The sequence below is a fragment of the Sphaerodactylus townsendi genome, linkage group LG07 (assembly GCF_021028975.2).
Source record: "Sphaerodactylus townsendi isolate TG3544 linkage group LG07, MPM_Stown_v2.3, whole genome shotgun sequence".
NCBI classification, from domain to species: Eukaryota; Metazoa; Chordata; class Lepidosauria; order Squamata; family Sphaerodactylidae; genus Sphaerodactylus; species Sphaerodactylus townsendi.
This window is the reverse complement of record NC_059431.1, coordinates 73895274-73917362: the sequence shown is the minus strand read 5'-3', so window position 1 is coordinate 73917362 and position 22089 is coordinate 73895274. Positions and strand designations below refer to the sequence as shown.

The 22089-nt window shown below is 41.0% G+C and overlaps 1 protein-coding gene across 1 annotated transcript in view; it reads left to right on the top strand.

Moving 5' to 3' along the window:
- The window catches only part of VPS13A (vacuolar protein sorting 13 homolog A), a 151736-nt gene that overhangs the window by 20826 nt on the left and 108821 nt on the right, over positions 1 to 22089 (top strand). The window contains exons 11-17 of the mRNA XM_048504374.1: positions 772 to 899; positions 4310 to 4416; positions 4861 to 5032; positions 10629 to 10691; positions 11185 to 11314; positions 12054 to 12148; positions 15130 to 15272. Of these exons, the coding sequence (XP_048360331.1) occupies positions 772 to 899; positions 4310 to 4416; positions 4861 to 5032; positions 10629 to 10691; positions 11185 to 11314; positions 12054 to 12148; positions 15130 to 15272 (838 nt within the window). The remainder of the gene's footprint in view (positions 1 to 771; positions 900 to 4309; positions 4417 to 4860; positions 5033 to 10628; positions 10692 to 11184; positions 11315 to 12053; positions 12149 to 15129; positions 15273 to 22089) is intronic.

The window sequence follows — 22089 nt, the reverse complement described above, 5'->3', positions numbered from 1 at the left end:
TTCAATTGTGGCTGAGTTCCTTTAGTGGACCATGATGTATAATTAATAGTTAAATAAAAGTTAAGGCCTTAATAGCACAGTCAAAGGCAAACCCAAGGTTACAGTCCAGGGTCAGGTTACAAATTCTAAAAGGAGAATCAAAAGTAATCCAAGCTCAGGTAACAGGAATAGATGGAAGGTAACTGTTGGAGTAGTCAGCAAGAGGTTATCCCTTTTATCATAAAAAAACTGCAGTACTGTTGGTTTAAGTTTAAAAATATGTGTCCAAGGTCCAAGATGATATCACCAAGCTTCCTCCATGAGTGAAATTGAAACTGTGCCTCCCTTGTGCATGTCCAAACCATAGGTGTCTGCTTCGGTTTAATAACAACTAACAGGCCCCAGCTAGGATGATTGTGGCTTGGATGTTTTGTCATTTTACAAGAGTGCATCAGACACAACCTCCTAAGTTCATTGCTGAAAGGATTATAGGAGAACCATGTTACCCTTGAGAGTGCTGTTGAAGTAGTCCACACTCACAGCACAACACTCTCTATAACTGGGCAAACAGTCATTGAGACCCAGCCTGCAGTCCACTGAGTGCTGGGGAATCCTGCCAGAAGGGAGGAGAAGATCACCAACTTTATCCATGGAATTGAAATTGTAATGGGAAGACGGGGTGCTGAACACTCAGCTAGTTGGGCTGTTCTTTTCTCATGTTTTCACAACACATTGAGGAAAAAAAGATTGACTTGTTCCTTGAATAATTTAGTCTAAAATTCTCTTTTCTAGTGTTCCGTCCAATTTCAGCTAAAGCCAAGCTCCGTATGAATCCACGATCTGATGTTGACTTTTCTGCACCAAAACTAGATCTCGATGTAAATCTTCAGGATATAGTCATAGAACTTAATAAACCTCAGGTAAATTTCTTACAGATACATAGAAATTCTGCTTATTTCATAAGCTTTTTTTGAAGGTTGACAGTCTGATACTTTTCCTGCTGTAGACCCACACTTTTCAGTCATCAGTGGAATAGTTTCCTCAGTGAGATTTGTCTCCCAGACAGTCCCTGCTTTCCCACATCACAATTTATTAATAAAAATGTCAATTTTCTACTTTCCTATTAATCATTATAATTGATTAATTGAGGAAATCTGTATTCCATCTGTCCAGAGATTTTCTTTCCTACCCATTTGTTTTAGAAGCTGACACAAAGAGTGAGATAAACACTTCCTGCCCAGGGAAATTACTGAGATTTTATTCTCATTCAGTTTGCAGGCTATTTTGTTTTTCAAGCTTTTCTCCACTTGAGGCAGGAGTGGGGGAGCACTAGTGTATTCCAACATTAGGAGTGGGGGAGCACTAGTTAATATTCCTACCTTTCTCCTGACAGTTCGAGACCTAAAGTGAGTATCAACAGAAATATAAGATACAGTAAAGCGTTTTCCATTCTAAGGCCCCTTCCGCACACGCAAAATAATGCCTTTTCAAACCACTTTCACAACTGTTTGCAAGTGGATTTTGCCATTCCGCACAGTTTCAAAGAGCACTGAAAGCAGTTTGAAAGTGCATTATTCTGCATGTGTGGAATGAGCCAAACATTACAAATACATTAAAATGATATTAAAATAACCAGTGTAAATCTGTTTTCATCTAGGAAAGCATCACCTTTTGCCCATACGAAGGGGGCGTATGACTCTGTTAATTTTCCTTGACCTCAGCAGCCTTTGATACCTCCATCACTGTGTCCTTCTGAACTGCCTTTTGAGGCTGGGACTCAGAGGCACTGTTTTATGGTGGCTTCAGTCCTACCTTGTATGGTTCTGGAGGACTGCGGCTGCACCCTTGGCCTTGAGCCTGCAGGGCCCCACGAGGGTTTCCCATACTTTGCAACATCTGTGTACAACTTCTGAGAGAAATCATGCAAAAATTTGGAATGAGTTGCTACCCATTATATATTTGACACTTAGCTCTATCGTGCGCTTCCAGCAAATCCTAGGAATGCTGTGGGAAACTGCTCAGATACCTAGTGTGGGATGAATGGCTAACATACTGAAACTTTATTGCAACCAAACAGAAGGTTTTCTGGTATGTGTGTGTATGGGGGGGGGGGGCATGGGTGGGTGGTGAGATTGAACCAGGAATTAGGATATCTCCTGTTCTGAATGGGGTTGCACTTCCCCTAAAAGAGCAGGTTCACAGCTTGGGAGTGCTGCTAGATCCGAGCCTTCTGCTGAATAAACAGGCAGCAGCAGTGGCCAGGGGTGCCTTTTACCATCTTTGGCCAGTGAGCCAACTTCAGAGCTTCCTGGGCAAGAAAGCTCTTGCTGCTGTGCCACATGCTCCTGTAATATATAGATTATGGCAATGCATTCTACATTGGACTGCCCTAGAAGGCTGTCCAGAAGCAGTAGATGGTACAGAATGCTGCAGCCAGAGTGTTGACTGGAGAGGGTTGTAGGGACCATATCACTCCTGTCTTGTTCCATCTACACTGGCTTCCAGCTTGTTTTTGGGTGCAATTCGAATGAACGCTGGCATTGACCTTTAAAGCCCTATGCAGCTTGGAGCCAGGATCACCTCCAATATGAATCTACTGTCCACTCGCATCATCACTAGAGGCACTGCTTTGGGTGCCCCATCATTTGATGGTAGATAGTGGGCAATTCGAGAAAGAACACTGTCTATGTTCCTAAAATTTTGAAACTCCCTCCCCAGTAAAATTAGTCTGGCTCCCTCTGTTGTTGTCTTCTGCCAACAGGTGAAGGCTTTTATGTTCGTTTAGGTGTACCCCCTGTAATTGTTGTTGCTCTCTTCCCTATTTGTGTAATGAGTGTTTTATTTGTTTTTAATGAATTGCTTGTTTTCCATGAACTTTATTTTAAACTATTTTAATATTCAAAGATTTTGATATTTGCCATCTTGGGGATCCTGTTTGGGTGGTAAGACAACATAGGAATTCTTTGAATAAAATAAATTCTGGAACAGTTTATTTGCAGTATATCATATGCTGGCCACTATTTAAGTGTCATTCTTGTACCTGAAAAAGCTGTTGTTCCTAAGACATGACAAAGATGACATATCTGGGTCTCCTATTATAGGCATTACTTTTGTGCTTGGCTGCAGTTTAATCCATTTGGAGATAAATATCACAGCAAAGTTTCTTTAGAATCTAGCACTTTTGTCATATATTCCTTGCTGGTCTCTAAGAAGTATTCTGCAAACTGTGGGTACACCACTTGCTGCAAAGGCATTTGCTAGATGAAATAAATACAAGCAGCTGTTCTCAAGATGAGTAGGATTCCTGTCATACATCATAAAGGCTGCTGAGGACTGCTGTTGTAAATGGGCAGAGTTTTCAAAGCCCACAGAAAAGATAAATGCACGCAAAGAATGAATGTTTAGGAAAATTGCCTGAGCTGCTTTTCTGAGCTAATTAAAACATCAGGAAAGAAGTTCACTCAGAAAATTAATTTCCTGGTTTTAGTGCTGTAATTGCAAAGAGTGCTTTGGACAAAGGCCCTGGCAGCTATAGTGAATTTTGTATCTTCTATGCTGATTAAGCAACCCTGTAACTAAACCCATGGTTTTGTTTTGAAAGTGTACACTGTGAGTTATGAAGAATTAATCCCCCCCCCATTTTTTTGTTCAAACTAATGTAGTTTCAGAGCAAATGCTCACCAAAGTTCTACTTCAATAGAATGTTACTGTTCAAAATAATCACGAGCTACTTCTGTTTTTCTTTTCTCACCTGAGCGCTCTAGAAAGAAGTGTCAAAATCTAAATTATAAGATTTGCATAAAGGTCAGAGAACATTCATATGCTAATTGACTACTGTTCCACTGCAGTATTAGTTGCATCAGTATTACATACTGCAGCATGAAAGGATATTTGCCATTATAAATTTCATTTATCTTTTAGAACAGAGTATTGCAACACATGTAGCCAGCTTACTCAGTCAAGAAGTTAAATTCGTTTTCTGAGACGAACACTGATCATTAACTTTCTAGTGTGTGGACCTTTGCTGAGTAAGAGAGAAATTGTTTTGCCCAGTCTTACTTATACAGTGGAAAGAATGTAGCTGGTCCCATCCAGTTGTCAGCTTGACATTAATTACTTGGGCTTTCCTGGGAATGTCCTAGCATTCTCCTCTTTACTCTGAGGAAATGTTATTTGCTATCTGAAGTATTGGATGGCAGTTATAGGCATAATAAAATGAAAGTTCTACAAGGTTTAATCTTTGGAGTAATGATAGTGTGATTTTTAAATCAGTTGAATTAATTTTGTTGTGTGTGACTGGTAAGAGTTCTTCTGTTGTGTTTTTTGATAGTATTTCAGTATTATGGAGCTCCTTGAGTCAATTGATATGATGACTAGAAATTTGCCATATAGGAAGTATAGACCTAATGTTCCTGTGCACAACAATGCCAAGGAATGGTAATGTACTGAATTATTTTAAAAATCTTACTAATTAAGATCTTGTGGGGGAATGTTTTGGTGTAACTGTCACTGAATTCCAGGGGAATAATTTACATTCAATTTTAGGACCGCTTTCCTGGGAATAATCACTGGACAGAATGAAACTTAATTTGTAGTAGACATGCATAGGATGAATTCTGTTATCAGATATTTTCTAGCAGATTGGGTATTTGAACTTAATGCTTCTATATTGATTGAAGAATCTTCAATCCTATGTATACATAGGATCCATTTTTAAAGTCAGTGATAGTGTTTGTATACAATCCAAAACATTTATTTTTTAGAAAAAAAGCTGTACAAATGATAAGCAGTAATACTGGGAAATAGTGCTTACCTGATAGTTATGGAATTGTTTGTTTACATTAAAAGAGCCCAAAATATTTTAATTTGTTTTTCTGTTAGGTGGGAGTATGCTATAAATGGCATTCTTGAAGTAAATGTTAAACCAAAGCAGCAAATGTGGTGTTGGGATCATATTTGTCACCATAGGAACAATGTGAAGAACTATAAAGATCTGTATAAAATAAAAATAACAACAAAGAAACCTGATGAGGAACTTTTGAAGAAGCTGGAGGTTAGTTGTTTTATTTATTTTGAACTTTTATTCCAGGTACTTAAAATAATGATTACTTCATAATGTTTTTCCAAAATATAGTTGTCCCAAGATGGCAGCCAGACCCACCACTTGGGATGACTCTGTGGCTCCTGGAAACATCCTAGGAATTCCCTCCTCTCCCGGAGTCAGTTGCAGGCACCATGCATCTCCCAAGAGCAGTGCCGTGCAACCTTTCCCCACTCCTGCACATCAGGGATGACTGGGTCTATTTACTGTGGAGTAACAGGGCAGCACGCAGAGCTGGTGGGTCAAGACGTCTGAGTTGGGGAAGCAGCTGCAGCCTGGCTGATGCTTGGAGGATGGGCCTCAGGAAAGGTATAGGATAGAGTGGACCCCAGCCCGGAGAGACAGGCAAGACAGCCCATAGGGCCAAGGAAGGGCGGGTTTGGCCCTGGCCCAGAGGCCTTGCTTGGAGGGATTGGCACTCAGGGTGAGAACCTCTATAAAAGTAGGGAGGAGCAGAGGCTAAGAAGGAAGCTGGGTGTTCCCATAGAGCTGGGGAACTGTCCAGACCATGAAGGAGAAGCAGCCAGTGAGTCCTCCTCTCTCATTTCTGAGGCCTCAGGGAATAAAAGGGAACTAGAAACTCTAGCCTCAGGAGAGGCTAACCAGGGGTCCCCAAGAACAGGAGGCACCACAGAAGTGTTGCATATTTCTTTAAGCAGTAGGAAATACTTGTTTGCACTCTGAGGCCTTTTCTGCACGGGCAGGAAAGAGCGCCCCAGGGACACTAAAAACAGCGTCCCTGGGGAGGGGTTCGCATGGCCGCCGCTGCTGCATTGCAGCAGCGCCGGCCTCACAACCCCCGAGCAGTGAAAAGACGCTGCTTCCAAACCTCGCTCCCTGAGCGAGGTTTTTCAGAAGCAGCGCCTTCCAACAGCTGCTGTGCAAACAGCAGCAGCTGGAAGGCGCCATTTCCCCCACACCGTCCCCAAACACCTACCTCGTCTCCTGGCTTCCGGCTCGTCGCAGAGGCCAGGGAAACCACTCCCCCCCCCAGCCTGCTACTCCAGAGCCATCGCTCCAGGCTGTGGGGGCGTGTCCCCTGGCCTCTGTGACGAGCCGGAAGCCAGGAGACAAAGTAGGCGTTCAGCGACGGTGCAGCCTGTGCGAAGGCTGTGCCGCCGCCTGCTGCCCTCCCGGGACTGTCCATGCGAACGGTCCCGGGGGGCATGTCAGCATTGTTTATGCCAATGCACCCCCGCACCATTGCGGTGCGGAAAGGGCCTTAGCTAGAATTGGAGATAAGCAATTAATGTTGAGCATATGTTCACTGAAATTTACTGGCTTGAATCCAAGATCTATTTTATGTGGATAACAAAAACTAGAGAGTTAGGGTTGCTACTTTGGAGTGGGACGAGACCTGGAGGCTGGAGCCTCAATTGATGCAGCTCCTTTCTAAAAGAGAGACATTGGGTTTTGTGGTGGATGGAAGCCGTCTCTCCATATGACAGTTCTTCAGAATTCATTTCTACAATTTTAGTTTCCATCCCCAAATGCTGTTTCTTTCCAGGATGTTCCTTTTCGGAAGTGATGCTGACCCCAAAAGCATCTAGTCCTTATGTTGTTTTGGATGCAAGGGGAAGGGCAGGGGGGTTGTTCGTTGTGAGAATTTGGATGGCAGCTTGAGGAAACAGGATAGTGGATTAGGTAGCCCTTTGATCTGATCTTGCAAGGTTGTGTTGCCTGTGCATGTCAGATGGAGAGGTGGTCTCTCAATATGCTGAGTAAAAATCAGCCTGGTTTTGGCTGGGAACCAAGCTGATGTTAAAATAATCTTGCAACTGTTATAGCAACGCAGCATGGTGAGGCGCCAGGAGGTGTGGAAAGAGAATCCTTAAGATATGAACTCTTGGTGTTTTTATTTAAATGTTTATTAATTCAAGAATAGTTTCCACAATATAAAGAGAATACAGGTTTGTGACTTTAGCTTTATTACAAGAGAAGTTATTTTGTAAACACTGAGTTCATGTTAGTGAGTTCCTTATATTGTCAGTATTAAAATTAAATGTGTGCAACTGCTGTGAAAAAACATGACTTCAAATTTGCCCCTGTCCTTTCCCTCCCTCTCTCCTTTCCTTCCTGGTTCTGTGCTGTGTTTCCAATCCTGGGGGGCAGTTGGGGATGCTGAATATAACACCATTAAATGTTTTCACAGCAGCAATAAAACATTTTGAAAGCATTTTAAGTCATGACACTTAAAACACTTTAAAGTGTTATAACAGTTGTTAAACATTTTGAAAGCATTTTGAATATGTTAAAAATTTATTTTCTGCTGTGTGGCATGGACCATTGTTGTGTTCAGATTTGTGAGTTGGGGCATGTTCTGTAATGTGCTGGTGACTTTGAGATGACCTGGTGCAAAAAATTGTTCTTTGGTCATAGTGGGGGAGACCAGCCTTCGGTCGTTGTGGGGAATGGCGGTTGCCCATGCAGGGTGTGGAGGAGCACAAAACTCAGATTTTGCCCCAGGCTCCATTTTTCCTAGCTATGCCTCTGTTACTAACTCACGGGGTGATGTCGCATCTCAACATTTACTAGGCAGTATGCTGTACTCATGACAAAAAGGTGCCTAATGCCAGTAGTCATCACTCAGCTCTTTCATCTATAGGCTATATGCAGGGGTCTTTAATATGGTTCTCATCAGGTGTTTTTAGAAAGTGAGTGGTGCCAGATGGGGATCTTGCCCATCAGACTTTCTGATTGGCCACTGGAGATCTGGCTAGTTGTGCAAATTATAATGTTGTTTTAGCAGTTTCTGCCACCACAATGGTGGTTTTATTTTCTTGCACTCAGTGTATTTTGTAAGTTACCCCACTTCTTCCCTGCACTGGGGCTTTCTCTGTGGATGTGGCTCTCCCTCCTGTGCCAGCCATTTTGTAGAGGGCTCCACCTTCTGCAGCAGCCATTTTATACTTGTGCTTCCACCCTGTTCAGAAATTCCAAGGCTGTCCACAGTCTTAAAATAGTTGGGGAACTCTTGGTTATGGAGACAGTCTCACTAGATCAGAGAGGCATGGGGAATGTATTTCTCAAACTTCCTAGTCTCCCAAGCAAAATGTTCGGCTTTTCCTGGTCTGACATGCTTAAGTTTGTCAAAAGCTTGGGTTTCCTCTTCTGCATCTTAAGTTCCACAGTGGCTATAAAACAACTGTCAGTTTATGGTACAAATATCTGATAAATGCTTGTCTTAATATGATAGTTTTATCATACAGGGTTTTTTTTCATCTCAGCAAACAGCATTATCATTATCTGGTGTTGGGCTCTGTATACCCAGAATGTACTTAGAATGTAGATTACAGCAGTGCTCTACTTCAGGAACAGATAATATGTATTTATATTATCGGAGTGATAATTGAGGTAGTGTCATGAGATAGAACCATATGCAGCACATGCATAACAATAGACTGTATCACTTGGCATGGCTTCTGATCAGTAAAGGTCTGCTCCAACCACTACCGTATAATATCTATGGGTGATACTGAATATGTTGGGACAGAAGAATGTCTGTAGAGGGAAACCAGACTGATAGTGTTAATATAACTGTATCAAAACAAAGGAGTTCAGTTCATATCAGGATTCTGTCCAGACTCCAAGGTTCCATAATTTTTAAGTACTGGTGTCATTCTCTGGGCACATTAGTGTTTCCCCTTCACATGATTGAAGACAACGCTATCACTTTGTTAGGATACTATATCATCTTGTTACCTCCTTGACCTGTTGAAATAATAAAAGGACAGCACCAAGTAGAACAAAATGGGATAAATTTGGCTTTGGGAGGGTCTGTATAGAGGGGCTTGGAGTCAGCCCAGGAAACTTAGATCCAACACATTTCACTTCATAAAGTTGTAACTTGATATGTTTACTGCTAGACAATAATAAAAATATTAAGAAATTCTTCAGCATACTTAGGGTTCCACTGGCAACATTTTTCTTATCTCATGAGTGACACAGGGGCTCCTTTGCATTTTTCATCTATTTCCAATTCTAGTAAGTTGGTTGAAGCTCCAAGAAGAACCATTGGTATTCCTCATAGGACCTCTTTGACTTTTCAGACCCTCATTTCCCAAAATATGAAATGAGATGCCTCTCAAGCTTTAGGCATTTCTGCATCTTCTAGTACAGTGATTAGCACTCCTCTTCAGTACTTCTGCGTTGAGTGTCTAGGGTTCTCTCACAACGTTTTCAGCATTTATGATAGATCTAAGCATGGTACTTACTTTAAAAACAGCAAAGACTAATAAACATATTGTGGCATTGGAAGTATCCTGACTGTTATGTCGTCTTTGGAACAAGCCACCATTAGATGGTATAATGCAAAGTGAAGCCCTTTTCCATTGTAAAAGAATCATAAGTTTTGTCCACTTAAAGATTGATGTCTGTATCAATCCTGTCTGATTAGTATATAAGCTCGAGATTGGGCTTTTCTCAATGTGAGCTTGAAACTTAAAGTAATTTCTGGGAGAGTGATTCTTCAAATGTAATTTGCCCTCATTTGGTCAGCATATACTGGAGAGCAATTGCAGTTTCTACCCCTTTCTAGGACATATGTTGTTTTATTTGTTGTTAATTGTAAAATAAATAGGCCAAAAGGCTTCCATAAATATTGGGTTTTTTACTTTGATATAATATTTGCCATAACCTACTCTTCCTTAGCATGTCACGTTCATTAAAGTGATTAAGTTGTAATGAAAATCCACCTGTTTCTCAGGTTTTCTTGAATGAACCATGCTTGATTCATCTTGACTTCAGCAGCTGTTTTTCTGTCTGGCCTTCCTGGATAATCCCTCAGTTCTTTCACTTCATCCGGAGCTTCAGTTCTCCTATCGTGTGGAATTTATGATGCCCTTTTCTGTTTCCTACAATATTTTGTCTACATCCAACACCAGCTCTTTTTCTTTCTCTTTATAGCTCTTTGCTGTTTTTCTGTTTTTCATAGCATCATTCCTCATGTCCTATCAGTTGCTCCTACTCTTCCTCCAGGAAACTTGCAGTGCCATTATGACTCTCCTAACTTCAATTTATTCTTGTCATAGTCCTGTGAGTAAATTAAGTTGAGGTGATGACAGGTTCACCCAGTGAGCTTTGTGATTGATAAGAGTTTTTAATACAGGTCTCTCTATCCACTGGGCTGACTCTTGAATCCTTACTACCTATTCTTATTCTAATATACTCAGTTGCCATTGGGTGTCCTGCTTTCCTTAACAATTCCACCCATTCTCCCTTTGTATCCTGTTAGACCTGAAACTACCTCTCAGAAAACCTTTCTGATTCCATTTATCTTTTCCTATAATTTCTCCCCTTTTATGTAAAGCCACTACATACCACAATACACAACCAGCCTTCATTCCACTCTGCAACAATGTCTGAGGACATGTAAAGCACATGTAACTTCCTTTCTTCTTTTTTCACCCTACTATCAAGTTTAGATTTTAAGTTTGCTATCATTTTGTTAAAACCCCTAAGATTAATAATAATGAATTGTAAGCATGAAAGCATTAACTTGATTCTGTGATATGTCGTGTGGCACAAACTATTTTACTTTCTCTTATAGAGAATAGAGAAGATCTTGGATGTATTCAACATTACTCTGGCAAGACAACAGGCAGAGGTTCAGGTAAATGTTTATATACAATGCAGCTGTTGTTTTGAATTTGCTTTTTTGGAATGCATGATTTTCTTTCACTTTTTTGTGTTAAAACCAAATCCTTACCCAAAACAACAACAAAGTCAAGCTTCAGTGCAATAATTTGCGAATACGCATTTAAAATGGTTTCACTGGGCATACAATTTATCAGTGTTGGCATATGACCTTGTCAAGTTTATTGTATTTAATGTCACCCATCATTTTTGCTGGTTTATAGAGTTTGCATTAAGTAGTGTAGCTAAGGTACCATTTTTATTGCACTGCTAGTCATTCTTCTACTTTTCAGCACAAATTTAGGCAGGAGTTATCTTGCTCCAGAAGTCCTGTACTCTGCTGGACTTCTCAGGCCTCACCCAATTTCTTTTTGCATTTGTTCTTCTTACACTTTCACATAACTTCTCTATTAAAACTAAATGCTAAATGTTGAAGAGTAATAATAATTGTATCTTGTTATTTTTAAAAGGCAGCTAAGGCTGGATTGAGAATATACCGGCCAGGGGCTAAACAAGATGAAGAGGAGTCTAAAGGCTGGTTTAGTTGGATGTGGGGTTGGACTGGTGGCAGCAGACCAAAAAAAGTACATGAACCAAAAGGTACAGATATATTTTTTGGCTTAGCATTATTTCAGGACTATACATTTTCTGGAAAAAAAACACCTTGTATGACACCTTGTATGTTATAACGGACAGTGCATTTGAGTTCATTTTCTCCTATTTGTGACTAACCAGATTCAGATAAAATAAACCATTTTCATAGATACAGAAAGTCAGTAGTAAGTTTTGTTCAATCAGTTTTTGTAATATTGGTTATGATTTCGCATACCTTATCTTTCAGATGCTTATGTGGAGCAGTTTGTTTCAATACAGTTACTGTATATATGGGGGGAAAGTTTATGTACGTACTCATAAAAATACCTGAATGGGTGATCAGCCAACAAAATATTTTCTCAAAATTCAGTGAGTGCAGTTCAGTCTTACCATACTAAAGTAACATGAACATAACAAGACACTGTTTTATAACAAGTCAAACCTTCAATTTACCTAGTCCTCTGTTATGTAACCTGAGCAGTAATAACTATAAAATCTCAGGAAGAGTTTTCTCTCTGTGATACACGTCTGAAGATGCCAGCCACAGATGCAGGCGAAACGTTAGGAACAAGATCCACCAGACCACAGCCACACAGCCCGGAAAACCCACCACAACCTGTCTTTAAATTGTATATAGAAAGTTATTGGGTGTGTATAATTGTGTAATTAATGTGATGGCTGGCAATATGACAGCCAAACTTTTGTTTTTAATTGAATTAAGTAATATTGATGGGTAATTTGGTAGGTCTTGAACAACTGATGACTCCACAGGAGAAGGATAAACTCTATGCAGCAATCGGTTATAGTGAAACAGCTGTTGATCCTACATTACCCAAAGCGGTGAGTGTGATTTGGTTTATAATACTAGTTTGTAGGTATTTGACTATATGCTGATGCCATACAATGGGAGGTGGAGTGATTCTCAATCATTTAGACTTGAATAATCCTTAATCCAGTTAAATATGACACATGAAGATATGTCTCCTCTTTACGGGATAATAATTAGCCATGTACACAGTCAGAAAACAAATGTAGTCCAATCTGTCTTTATATAGTTCTAAAAAAGACGCAAGTCATGCTCATGCCATGCTTCATGCATTGTTCAAAATGTTGCTTGAAAATGTTGCTGATTTTTGTATGAGTAGACCTGGCAATGACTGTCCCAATACAATAGATACAGGAGAGGAAGAAAATGAGAGCGACAACTTTGCCTTCATGAGAGTAAAGGAATTATGCTTGCTGACTGAGGGGAGGATGGGAGTCTTGGGCATGCAAATCAAAACAGTGGACAGCAGAATATGATAATAAAATTGGCTACAGTCTGATTTATATTGATTGTAGGCTAAGGAAGCCAGGGCTCAGCATAGGGGGCAGATCCCAACACAGGGCAGCACGCTTGCTAAACCCATGAAATGCCTTCCCGCAACCCAAGTACTGGGGGAACTAGAGCAGCAAATTGATCCTACCCATTTGGATGCTGATTGCTAGATGGATCCTCCCTTCTGCCTGAGGGTGCGGGCCATTTGACAGTCCACCACTTGGGCATATGGCAGTAAGATTCACCCCACCCCCCAAAGGCCCTTCAGGGGGCTCCTTGCCAATGGGGAGGCAGGCACGCAGCTCAGCCTCCCCAAGAAAGATCTATCCCTATGTACAACCCACCAAATGAGCAAGGACCTGCCCTGTCCTCCCCATACACCCAGTGGTTACCCACTCAATTGTCTGACAAGTCACTGAAGCCAAGGATCCTAACACTCCCTGTGTGATCAGCCACTGCTGGTGTGTGGACATCTGGTTCCTCAGCATCTGGCAAGCATTGTATGACTGGCTGAGGACTTAGGACATTTAGCCGGGAGCAAGCATCCACCCAAACATCCAATTTACAATGGAAACTGAAAAAGAAGGAAAACTGCCTTTTTAAGATGTCTTGGTCTTTTGCAGACCCAACCAGAACAAGCTCGTACGGCTGCCAGGCGCTTCCAGCCCTGCCACAAAGGCCCTTGAATGTGACCCCTAACAAACATTGCACACATATTTGAACCTGCATTTTGTCCTGCGACAACTGCCCTAATTAATCTCCCAACATACCTGCCTTGACCACTTCTGCCTGGTAGAAAACTGCTGCTTGTCAGGGCTGCCCTGTGACTTGGTATATGGGTGTACTATCACCATACATGTCTGATCATGGGTTAAGTACCAACAAGTCGTTTCCTTGTGGGAGGGGCTTTTCCTAAAGGTCTATTGTGGAGTAGCCATTAGCCTCCAGAGCCCAGTCTAGATGATTGATTTCATCAGGGAGGAGGTGAGGTCCACAAATTCGTTTTGCACGATCTGTCAGAGTTTTGATTATGCCCCTTTTCTGTTGTGGATAGTGATTGGAGTTTTTATGTAGATACCGGTCTGTGTGTGTTGGTTTTCTGTATACTGTGTGGCCCAATTGGTGGTTGGGTCTGCAAAGACCAAGACATCAAAAAAAGGCAGTTTTCCTTCTTTTTCAGTTTCCATGGTAAATTGGATGTTTGGGTAGATGCTGTTAAGGTGGTCCAGAAAGTTCAGCAGTTCCTCCTCACCATCGCTCCAGATTGTAAAAGTGTCATCCACAAATCGGAACCAAGTTGCGGGTTTCTTGGGTGCTGTTTTGAGGGCTTGTTTCTCAAAATGTTCCATGTAAAAATTGGATGACAATTCACACGTGTGCAATGGGCTGAGTGCTCACATCACCACAGGGTATGCTGTGCTGGTGTGAGCTCTCAGCCCATTGCACATATGTGAATTGAGATGTCATCTCTGGCCAGGGTACACTGCAGACACCAGGGCTAAGTATTTGCCAAACTCTTACAGCTGGTTATCCAAGGTGCACTCCACACCCCTTGCCCTGGAGTTTTTTTATAGAGGAGAGCTGCTTTTATAAACACTGGGGCTGGGGAAGGCGTGGCCCCGCCCCTGGGGCAGGTGGGGGTGTGCCCCCCAAACCCACTCCATAAAAAATCTATACCTATGTCACTGAACAGCCTGGTTGTCGGAGACCATGTGATTGGCACGGAGGATGGCCTCATCTCCCACCTCCTTCAGGCAACAATAGCAGAACTGGATGGGTCCTATGCCACTCTCTGAGTTTCACTGTTATAGTATCCCAAATAACAGAGTTGCATTTGATTTAAAAACCAGTAAAGAGTTATGGCTTAGCATGAGCACATAGGCTAATAATTGTGAACTGTTTACCAAGGTGCTTTAATTTTCAACCTTAGCAGAAGAAGCCCCATCCTAGAGAGAGTTTTTCATAGTTTGAATGTGGACTGACATTACAATCACATTTTAAATGGCAGAGGAGGAGCAAGAGGTAACTGCATCCAGGGCATGTGCGCGCCCTGAACCCCTGCCGCCGTTGCGCCAACCCTGGAACACCCCCGTCACGCCTCCTCCACGGCCCAGCCAAGCCTCAGCATCTTGCCCCCCTCACCCTATTGGCACTACGCCACCGTTAAATGGAGTTTATAAGAGTTTTCAAAGATCAAAAAGGTCCTCAAAGTACAGTTCTTCATCATGTTTGAAAGGTCAGATGAATTATCCTAAAAAAACACTTTCCTAGGAGTAAGACCCTTTAAGTAGATGTGAGAAGTCTTTTGAGAATACCTGCTTAGAATTGCTTTCTTAATGGATTATCAGAACTATTATCAGTCAAATAACAATATGGAATATTTTACGTATTGATCAGATAAATATTTCAGTTTACTCTGAACTTCACATTTTAAAAGTTGTAATTATTCAAGCATATATTTGTAAAAAAATTGAGCATTTTGACATGTTTTTAATTTATGCAGTATGAAGCCATGAAGCTATATGTAAAGCTGTTGAGCATGAAGGTGTCAATAAGAGAAAACATGGACAAGCCTGAGCTGATAAAACTTGCATTGCTTGATTTACGTACAACAGTAACTCAGCGACCTGGTGCTGAAGCAATAAGGTAATAAGCAATAAGGTTGAATCTAATGCTTGTTTCTTTGCACGCATGGGCATGTCTTTGCCACAGCTGTTTGCAGTCATTCTTGGAAAGTTCCTGAAGTGAATCTTCTACCCTGCAGCATGAGCTTTCTGAATATAGGAGTTCAGAATCTTTCCTACCATCTGTTCAGTTAAGTCAGGGGTCCCCATAATGGTGCCTGCTGAGCCCTTTTCTGGTACCTACCACGTGTTTTACAAGAGCCCTTTCCGCACACACAAAATAATGCGTTTTCAAACCACTTTCACAACTGTTTGCAAGTGGATTTTGCCATTCCGCACAGCTTCAAAGAGCCCTGAAAGCAGTTTGAAAGTGCATTATTCTGCATGTGCGGAATGAGCCAAAGTGAGTGGGTCAGGTGGGTTTCTGGTTGGCCATTGGAGATCTGATTGGCTGTGCAGATTTTTAAAACATTGCAGCTGCAGCAGTTGCTAGTATAAGGATCTTTATTGTGTAATTGAAAGTAAGTATTGTATATGTAAGAAGATATTTGAAACAAAATGTGTGATTTTAAAAGGCACCATATTACACAGAGCTTCTGCCTGAAATGTAGAAGGCAACTATAATTATGCATGATCTCACTCCCTCACAATTTGTGGTTGGCTCCACCACTTGTTGCAGCCATTGTGTGGTTGTTCCCACCACCCTATATTAGAATTCGAAAGATGTCCAGTCTCCATACGTTTGGGGACCTCTGACTTAAGTGATGAGTCATCCTCTCAGCTCATCCTTACATTTATTTGTGTGGATGTTCCATTCAAGGCCTCAGAAAAAGACCTGCATTTTTGAGAACAGAAATTTGCAGTCTAGATTTTCTCCTCCCATTATCCAGTCCAGATTTGCAGTCCAGATTTTCTCCGCACATTATCCTCACAGTTCAGGTTTCTTTAGTTAGAGTTTCATCAGCATTACTACTTTTAACTTCTATTAGTTCTGCATGGTAATTCATAGATTTCTGTACTGCCAATTGAAGGCTTAATCTTTTTCTTTTCTTTTTTGTTGATTGTACATGTGATAAGCTGGATGTAGTTTTGTTCTGAACAACTAGATTGTGTCTTGGAACTCTAGCTCAAAACTGAGTTTTCAGGCTTTAATTGCTATGTGTGTAGTGGAGTTGGAGTGTCATTGATGAGTACCAGGGGGTGGAGCCAATCAGCTTTTCTGTTGGAGAAATAGAAAGGGGAGGTTCTCTTTCACCATCAAAAAAGGTTATTCTGGAGATCATGGAATTTATGTTTACAAAAGCTATGGAGACTATCATAATGGGGCAGAAGGGTGAGATGGAAACTAATAACGAGGCCAAAATGATGACATTGAGTATAAAAAGCTGGCAGTATTCAACCTATTGCTTCTTATTTTTCTTGTTTCGGTGCTATTTTGAAGAGCCCTAGAAAAATCTCATTGTTTCAGTGTGTTGAAAAGACAACTCTGAAACTTTAGCTGACAAAAAGTATTTCTAACCTTTGTACTGGGCAGCTCAACTTGAGCATATACAACCTGCTTTGCAACAGTTACACTGGCTGGCAGTTTTTAATGGTCCTGATTCAAGATATAGATGTTAATTTTTTAAACCTTCCTTGAGTTGGAATGTACCTAGAGGCCTGCTTCTCCCATTATATGTCCACGTGCAAGCTAAATTTGTGTCTGCAAGCTTTTGCTGACTTACCCATCGGGTAAGATTAATAGCAGTGAGAGTTTGGGTCTTCTCCATTGTGATGCCTGCTGCTTCGAATTTTGTCCTGAAGGAAGTTGGAAAAACCATCTTTCCTTTTTGTCTTTTCAAAAGAGATGTTCATTTGGCTTTTGACTGATATGACTATTAAAAGATTGGTTGGTTATAACAAGTATTTCTGTGGTTCTTTAATGTAATTATGATGTAGCCCACATATGGCTTGTAGGATTTTGTTTGTTTTATTTTGTGGGATTTGTAAATTGCTTTTGAGCAAAGAGAAATATGACAAAATTATACACACTACAGTGCAGCTATCAATAAAGTTACTACTTTCTATGTCCATTAAAGTCAGTTGGTTTAGTGTAACTCTGCTGAGGGTTGCAGTGCTAGATGGGTTTATAGATCCTAGTCAAGTGACAATACTGCTGTTTATGTTGATAATAAAGGCCCAGTTACATTAGAACTATAAAAATTCCTTATGGTGACCAAGGGATTTACCCTCATTCTTCTGGCTCCTCTGTGTTAGGGAGGGCAAGGCAATAGAGCTGCCAGGATTTAAAACCAGTAAACAAAATATCTTGTTCTTCACTTGAGGATATTGTATTTCCCTTTTGTATTGTGACCATGTTCTCCTAGAGTTTGTTATACAGTGAAATGGGAATGCATGATGTTTCTTAAAAGTGATAAGAGTTTCTTAAAAGTGAGATCTTGAAGGCACAGTTTCATACAGTTCCAGTGAGGAGAAAAAATGGGAAGTGTCTAAGGAAACCAGGATGGATGTTTAAAGAACTTTCAACTGAACTGAGATTTAAAAGGGACTTGTACAAGAAATGGGAAAAGGGGAAATTACCAAAGAATTCAAACAAATAGCTAGGACACATATGGAGAAAGTCAGAAAAGTTAAAGCTCAGAATGAGCTCAGGCTTTCCAGAGAAGTTAAAAACAACAAAAAAAGGCTTTTCTGTTTATGTCCACAGCAAAAGAGGGGGAAAGGATGTGATAGGGTCACTGCATGGAGAAGATGGCAAAATGCTAACAGGGGACAAAGAAAAGGCAGAACTACTCAACACCTTCTTTACCTCGGTCTTCTCGCAAAATGAAAACCAAAAGGCGAAAATGGAACAGAAGATGCTGTAGGGGAAATTCAGCTCTGAATGAAGAGGAATGCCTGACTACTTAAGTAGTCAGGAATGCCTGACTCCTTTAAATGAATTCAAGTCCCAAGGGCCTGATGAACTACATCCCAGAGTATTAAAAGAACTGGCAGAAGTTATCTTAGAATCATTTTCTATAATCTTTGAGAACACCTGGAGAACAGGAGAAGTCCCAGCAGACTGGAGGTGGACCAATGTTGTCCCCATCTTCAAAAAGGGGAACTAAGAAGACCCAAACAGTTGCCGCCCAGTCAGCCTGACATCAAAACCAGGAAAGATTCAAGAGCAGATCATTAAATGACAGTCTCTAAGCACTTAGAAGGGAATACTATGATTGCTAAAAGTCAACATGGATTTCTCAAACACAAGTCATGCCAGACTAATCTTATCTCTTTTTTTGATAGAGTGACAAGCTTGGTAGACAGAGGGCATACCTTGATTTTAGTAAGATCTTTGACAAGGTGCCCCATGATATTCTTACAAGCAGGCTAGTAAAATGTGGGCTAGACAATGCTAATGTTAGATGGATTTGTAATTGGTTGACTGACTGAACCCAAAGGGTGCTCACCAAGGGCTCATCTTCATCCTGGAGAGAAGTGACTAGTGGGGGACCACAGGATTCTGTCCTGGGCCCAGTTCTATTCAAGATTTTTATCAAGGACTTGGATGATGGAATAGAGAACATGTTAATCAGATTTGCAGATGACACCAAAGTGATAGCCAGAGGATAGGGTCAGAATTCAAAATGACTTTGACAGATTGGAGAGCCATGTTTAATATTTGAAGGGATGTCATGCTGAAGAGGGAGCCAGGTTTTTTTTTTCTGCTTCTCCAAAGATTAGGACAGGAGTAATAGATTCAAGTTTCAGGAAGAGAGATTCCTCCTAAACGTTAGGAAGAACTTCTTGCTGTTCAACAGTGGAATACACTGCCTTGGAGTGTAGTAGAGTCTCCTTCTTTGGAAGTTTTTAAATAGAGGCTGGATGGCAATCTGTCAGGACTGCTTTGATTGCTTATTCCTACATGGCAAGGGTTTGGCTTGATTGCCCTTGTGGTCTCTTCCAATTCTATGATTCTAAACATGTACATCAAATGAGCAAGTTCAACACAACTCAGCTTTATTTCTTGTCAAGGTACACTCATTACATGCTTGTAAATGGAGATTGTGGATACTGTATTTCCATTTTGCATTGGAAGATTTTACAAGTAAAAATTAAATATGTAAGCACCAGCAGTAAGTTCCATCGTGCTGAACAATACAATGGATTCTACACAGCTATTGGTGGGTTAACAGCGCTCATCAGAGGGGCCAAATCTCACCTATCTTTCCTCCCTCTTGGCTACTTTTTTTGTCTTCTCTTCCCCTTCTTCTTTGCTGTCACACTCCATCCTGCTATCCTTCATAGGCACGCACACCCCTGCACACAAAGCTGGATCCCAGCTTTGGCAGGTGCAGGGAGGGGGAGCCAGCAGGGTGCTGCAAGCTGTGAGAATAGGGAGGGTTCTCTTCATCTCCATACCTCTGCCCTGTTTGCAAAGCTGGATCTTGGCTTTATAAAGGGGGGAGGGAAGGAGGCCACCTGGCCAGTGCACTTCTAACCTGCCCCAGAGTTGCACCGGTTCCTTGGTGTGTGTGCGTGTGCATATGTGCTTGCTTGCGTGTGTGATAAATTGGCAATCCGGTCAACAGGGTTCTGCAGCATTTCCCAGTCTTTGCCAGGGCATATAGCAGTTGTCACAATAAAAAGGAAAAAAATGAGGGCAACACAGAGGCTGTCCCTTTCCATACTCTCAAGCTTTTGTTCCTCATCCTTGGCAGCTCAAGTTAGCAAGCTGGTGGTTAGCAAACTACTTCCTTCCCTCTTTCCCTCTTTCCCTCATCCTCTTTCTCTCTCTGGTATGTAGAGGCCTTGCTCCACACCCTTATCCCCCCTGCCCCTGCATTTGCTGTCAGGAACACCCGGCCCTCCTCAGCAGAGTCCCACCTCCTTCCCCATGTACAGAACTGGTATTGTTCTGGGTGGCAGAGAGCGTAGAGGCCTGCCAGATGTTTCTTGTAACAACCTCTTTTCAAGAGTAACTGCCACATTCTGCTGCTTGTTTTGTGTTGTTTTTTACCAGTTTAGTGTAAACCCCATCCCCAAGCCATGTGTGTTTGCCGATTGGCTGGAAGTGAGTGAATTGTTTCCACCTTCTGGGCTTACTCAATTGTATATAGTGATTTACAGTCTTCAAAAGAACTTCTTCAGTTAACTCTGAGACTTATATTGGACCAGTATACTTTTGGATTAATGTTTCCAAAGTCTCATCATTACTTATCTGTAGTAATTTTATAGCAAATAATTTATTTAATTGTTTCAGGCATGCTGAGGTCCACTGAAGGAATTTTGAGATACTGAAACTTTCCAAACCAAACATTTTCCCAGTGGAAGAAACACTGATATGATAACTGGTGGCCAGAAAGTCCCAAATAGTCAAAGCCTACTGTGAATGTCCAGAACTGAGCAGACTGGTCAGCCCTAAGATCTTCAGGAATATGGCTGAATTGATTTCTGTTTGGAAGTTTACACTTTGCCAGGTCCAATTGGAAATTCCTAGGCCTTTTGATGGGAGCAGATTAGGTAATAAGGATGTGGGGCACATCTGGTTTGGATGATTGAATTACTTCAGTGGCACAACTGGTCAATTCCTATTAACACAGGCCAGTTGGTGGCTGGTGACCCTGTGTCCTGCTTATGATTATTTTTCCAGAGAAGTATGGTTTGTAAGGCAGATTCCTGGATTCCCCTTGAAGGCTATTGTTCTACAACCTTGAACATTACTCATGGAAGAAAGAAAGAAAGAAAGAAAGAAAGAAAGAAAGAAAGAAAGAAAGAAAGAAAGAAAGAAAGAAAGAAAGAAAAAAGAAAGAAAGAAAAAAGAAAGAAAGAAAGAAAGAAAGAAAGAACTTGTCCAGTTTTTCCTGATTTCAGCCAAACACTACACAATCAATATTTGGGGGGGTTTTTTCAGTTCAGTTAACGTTTAGTAGAATGTATCAGAATCGTGAGTTGAATTATTTCCTGGACATATAGGGTATTGCTTCATTATTAATAACATCTGAACCACTGGGTTGATATCAAATATGGTGGAGTAGTAATGTTGCTTACCTGTGATTTTGTCTCCTACTTGTTCATTGAGTAGATTCTCAGTCCCCTCTCTGACTCTGCTTTACTGACTCCTTGCTTTTCTCTGAATGAAATAATTGGCTTGGGAATTGCCTGTGATTTTCCTGATAGTTAGGAATCGATCTTTGTATGTGGTGTGTCATTGTATATCAGTGATAATAGGTTCCAGGTAGGAACCAAGAGGCGTCATTTATCATTTTCTTTGACTAGGTAGTTTTATAAAGACTTGGTGGATAGAATCAGTAATCCAATATTCGGAGTCCTAATTAGCAGACACATAGAAGGAAAACTCACTTGCAAACCAAATCTCCAATTTTAGGACTTAGGATTGATATACTGTTGACAGGAAGAAAGAGATAAATAAGCTTTTGGAGAGTAGACAGAGGACTCATGAGGAGCTGGTGAGGAGCCAGATTTTGCTTGCCAAAACTAGCCAGCCAGATTTTTGGCTTTAGGTTCTTACAGGATGTTTTTTTCCCCTATACTTTTTTCAACCTTAAATTTTGCCTCTTCTCTTTGTTAGCATTCCATGCAAGGAACTACTAGTATTTATACTGCTATATTGAAGATTCAATTGCAAATAGATGATTATTCCAAATGTTATGAGATTTGCCATATATGCTTTTATACGCCAAACTTTAATTAATATCACAAAAGTCAGAATTTTTTTTGCTTTAAATAGCAGTAGCTATTCATTAAATCATGTATGAATAGTAAAGAGTAAAAGTTGAGGGGGTGTTTTTGTAGTAAAATCAAGCACATAGGTTTTTATACTTTTTATTTTCCAC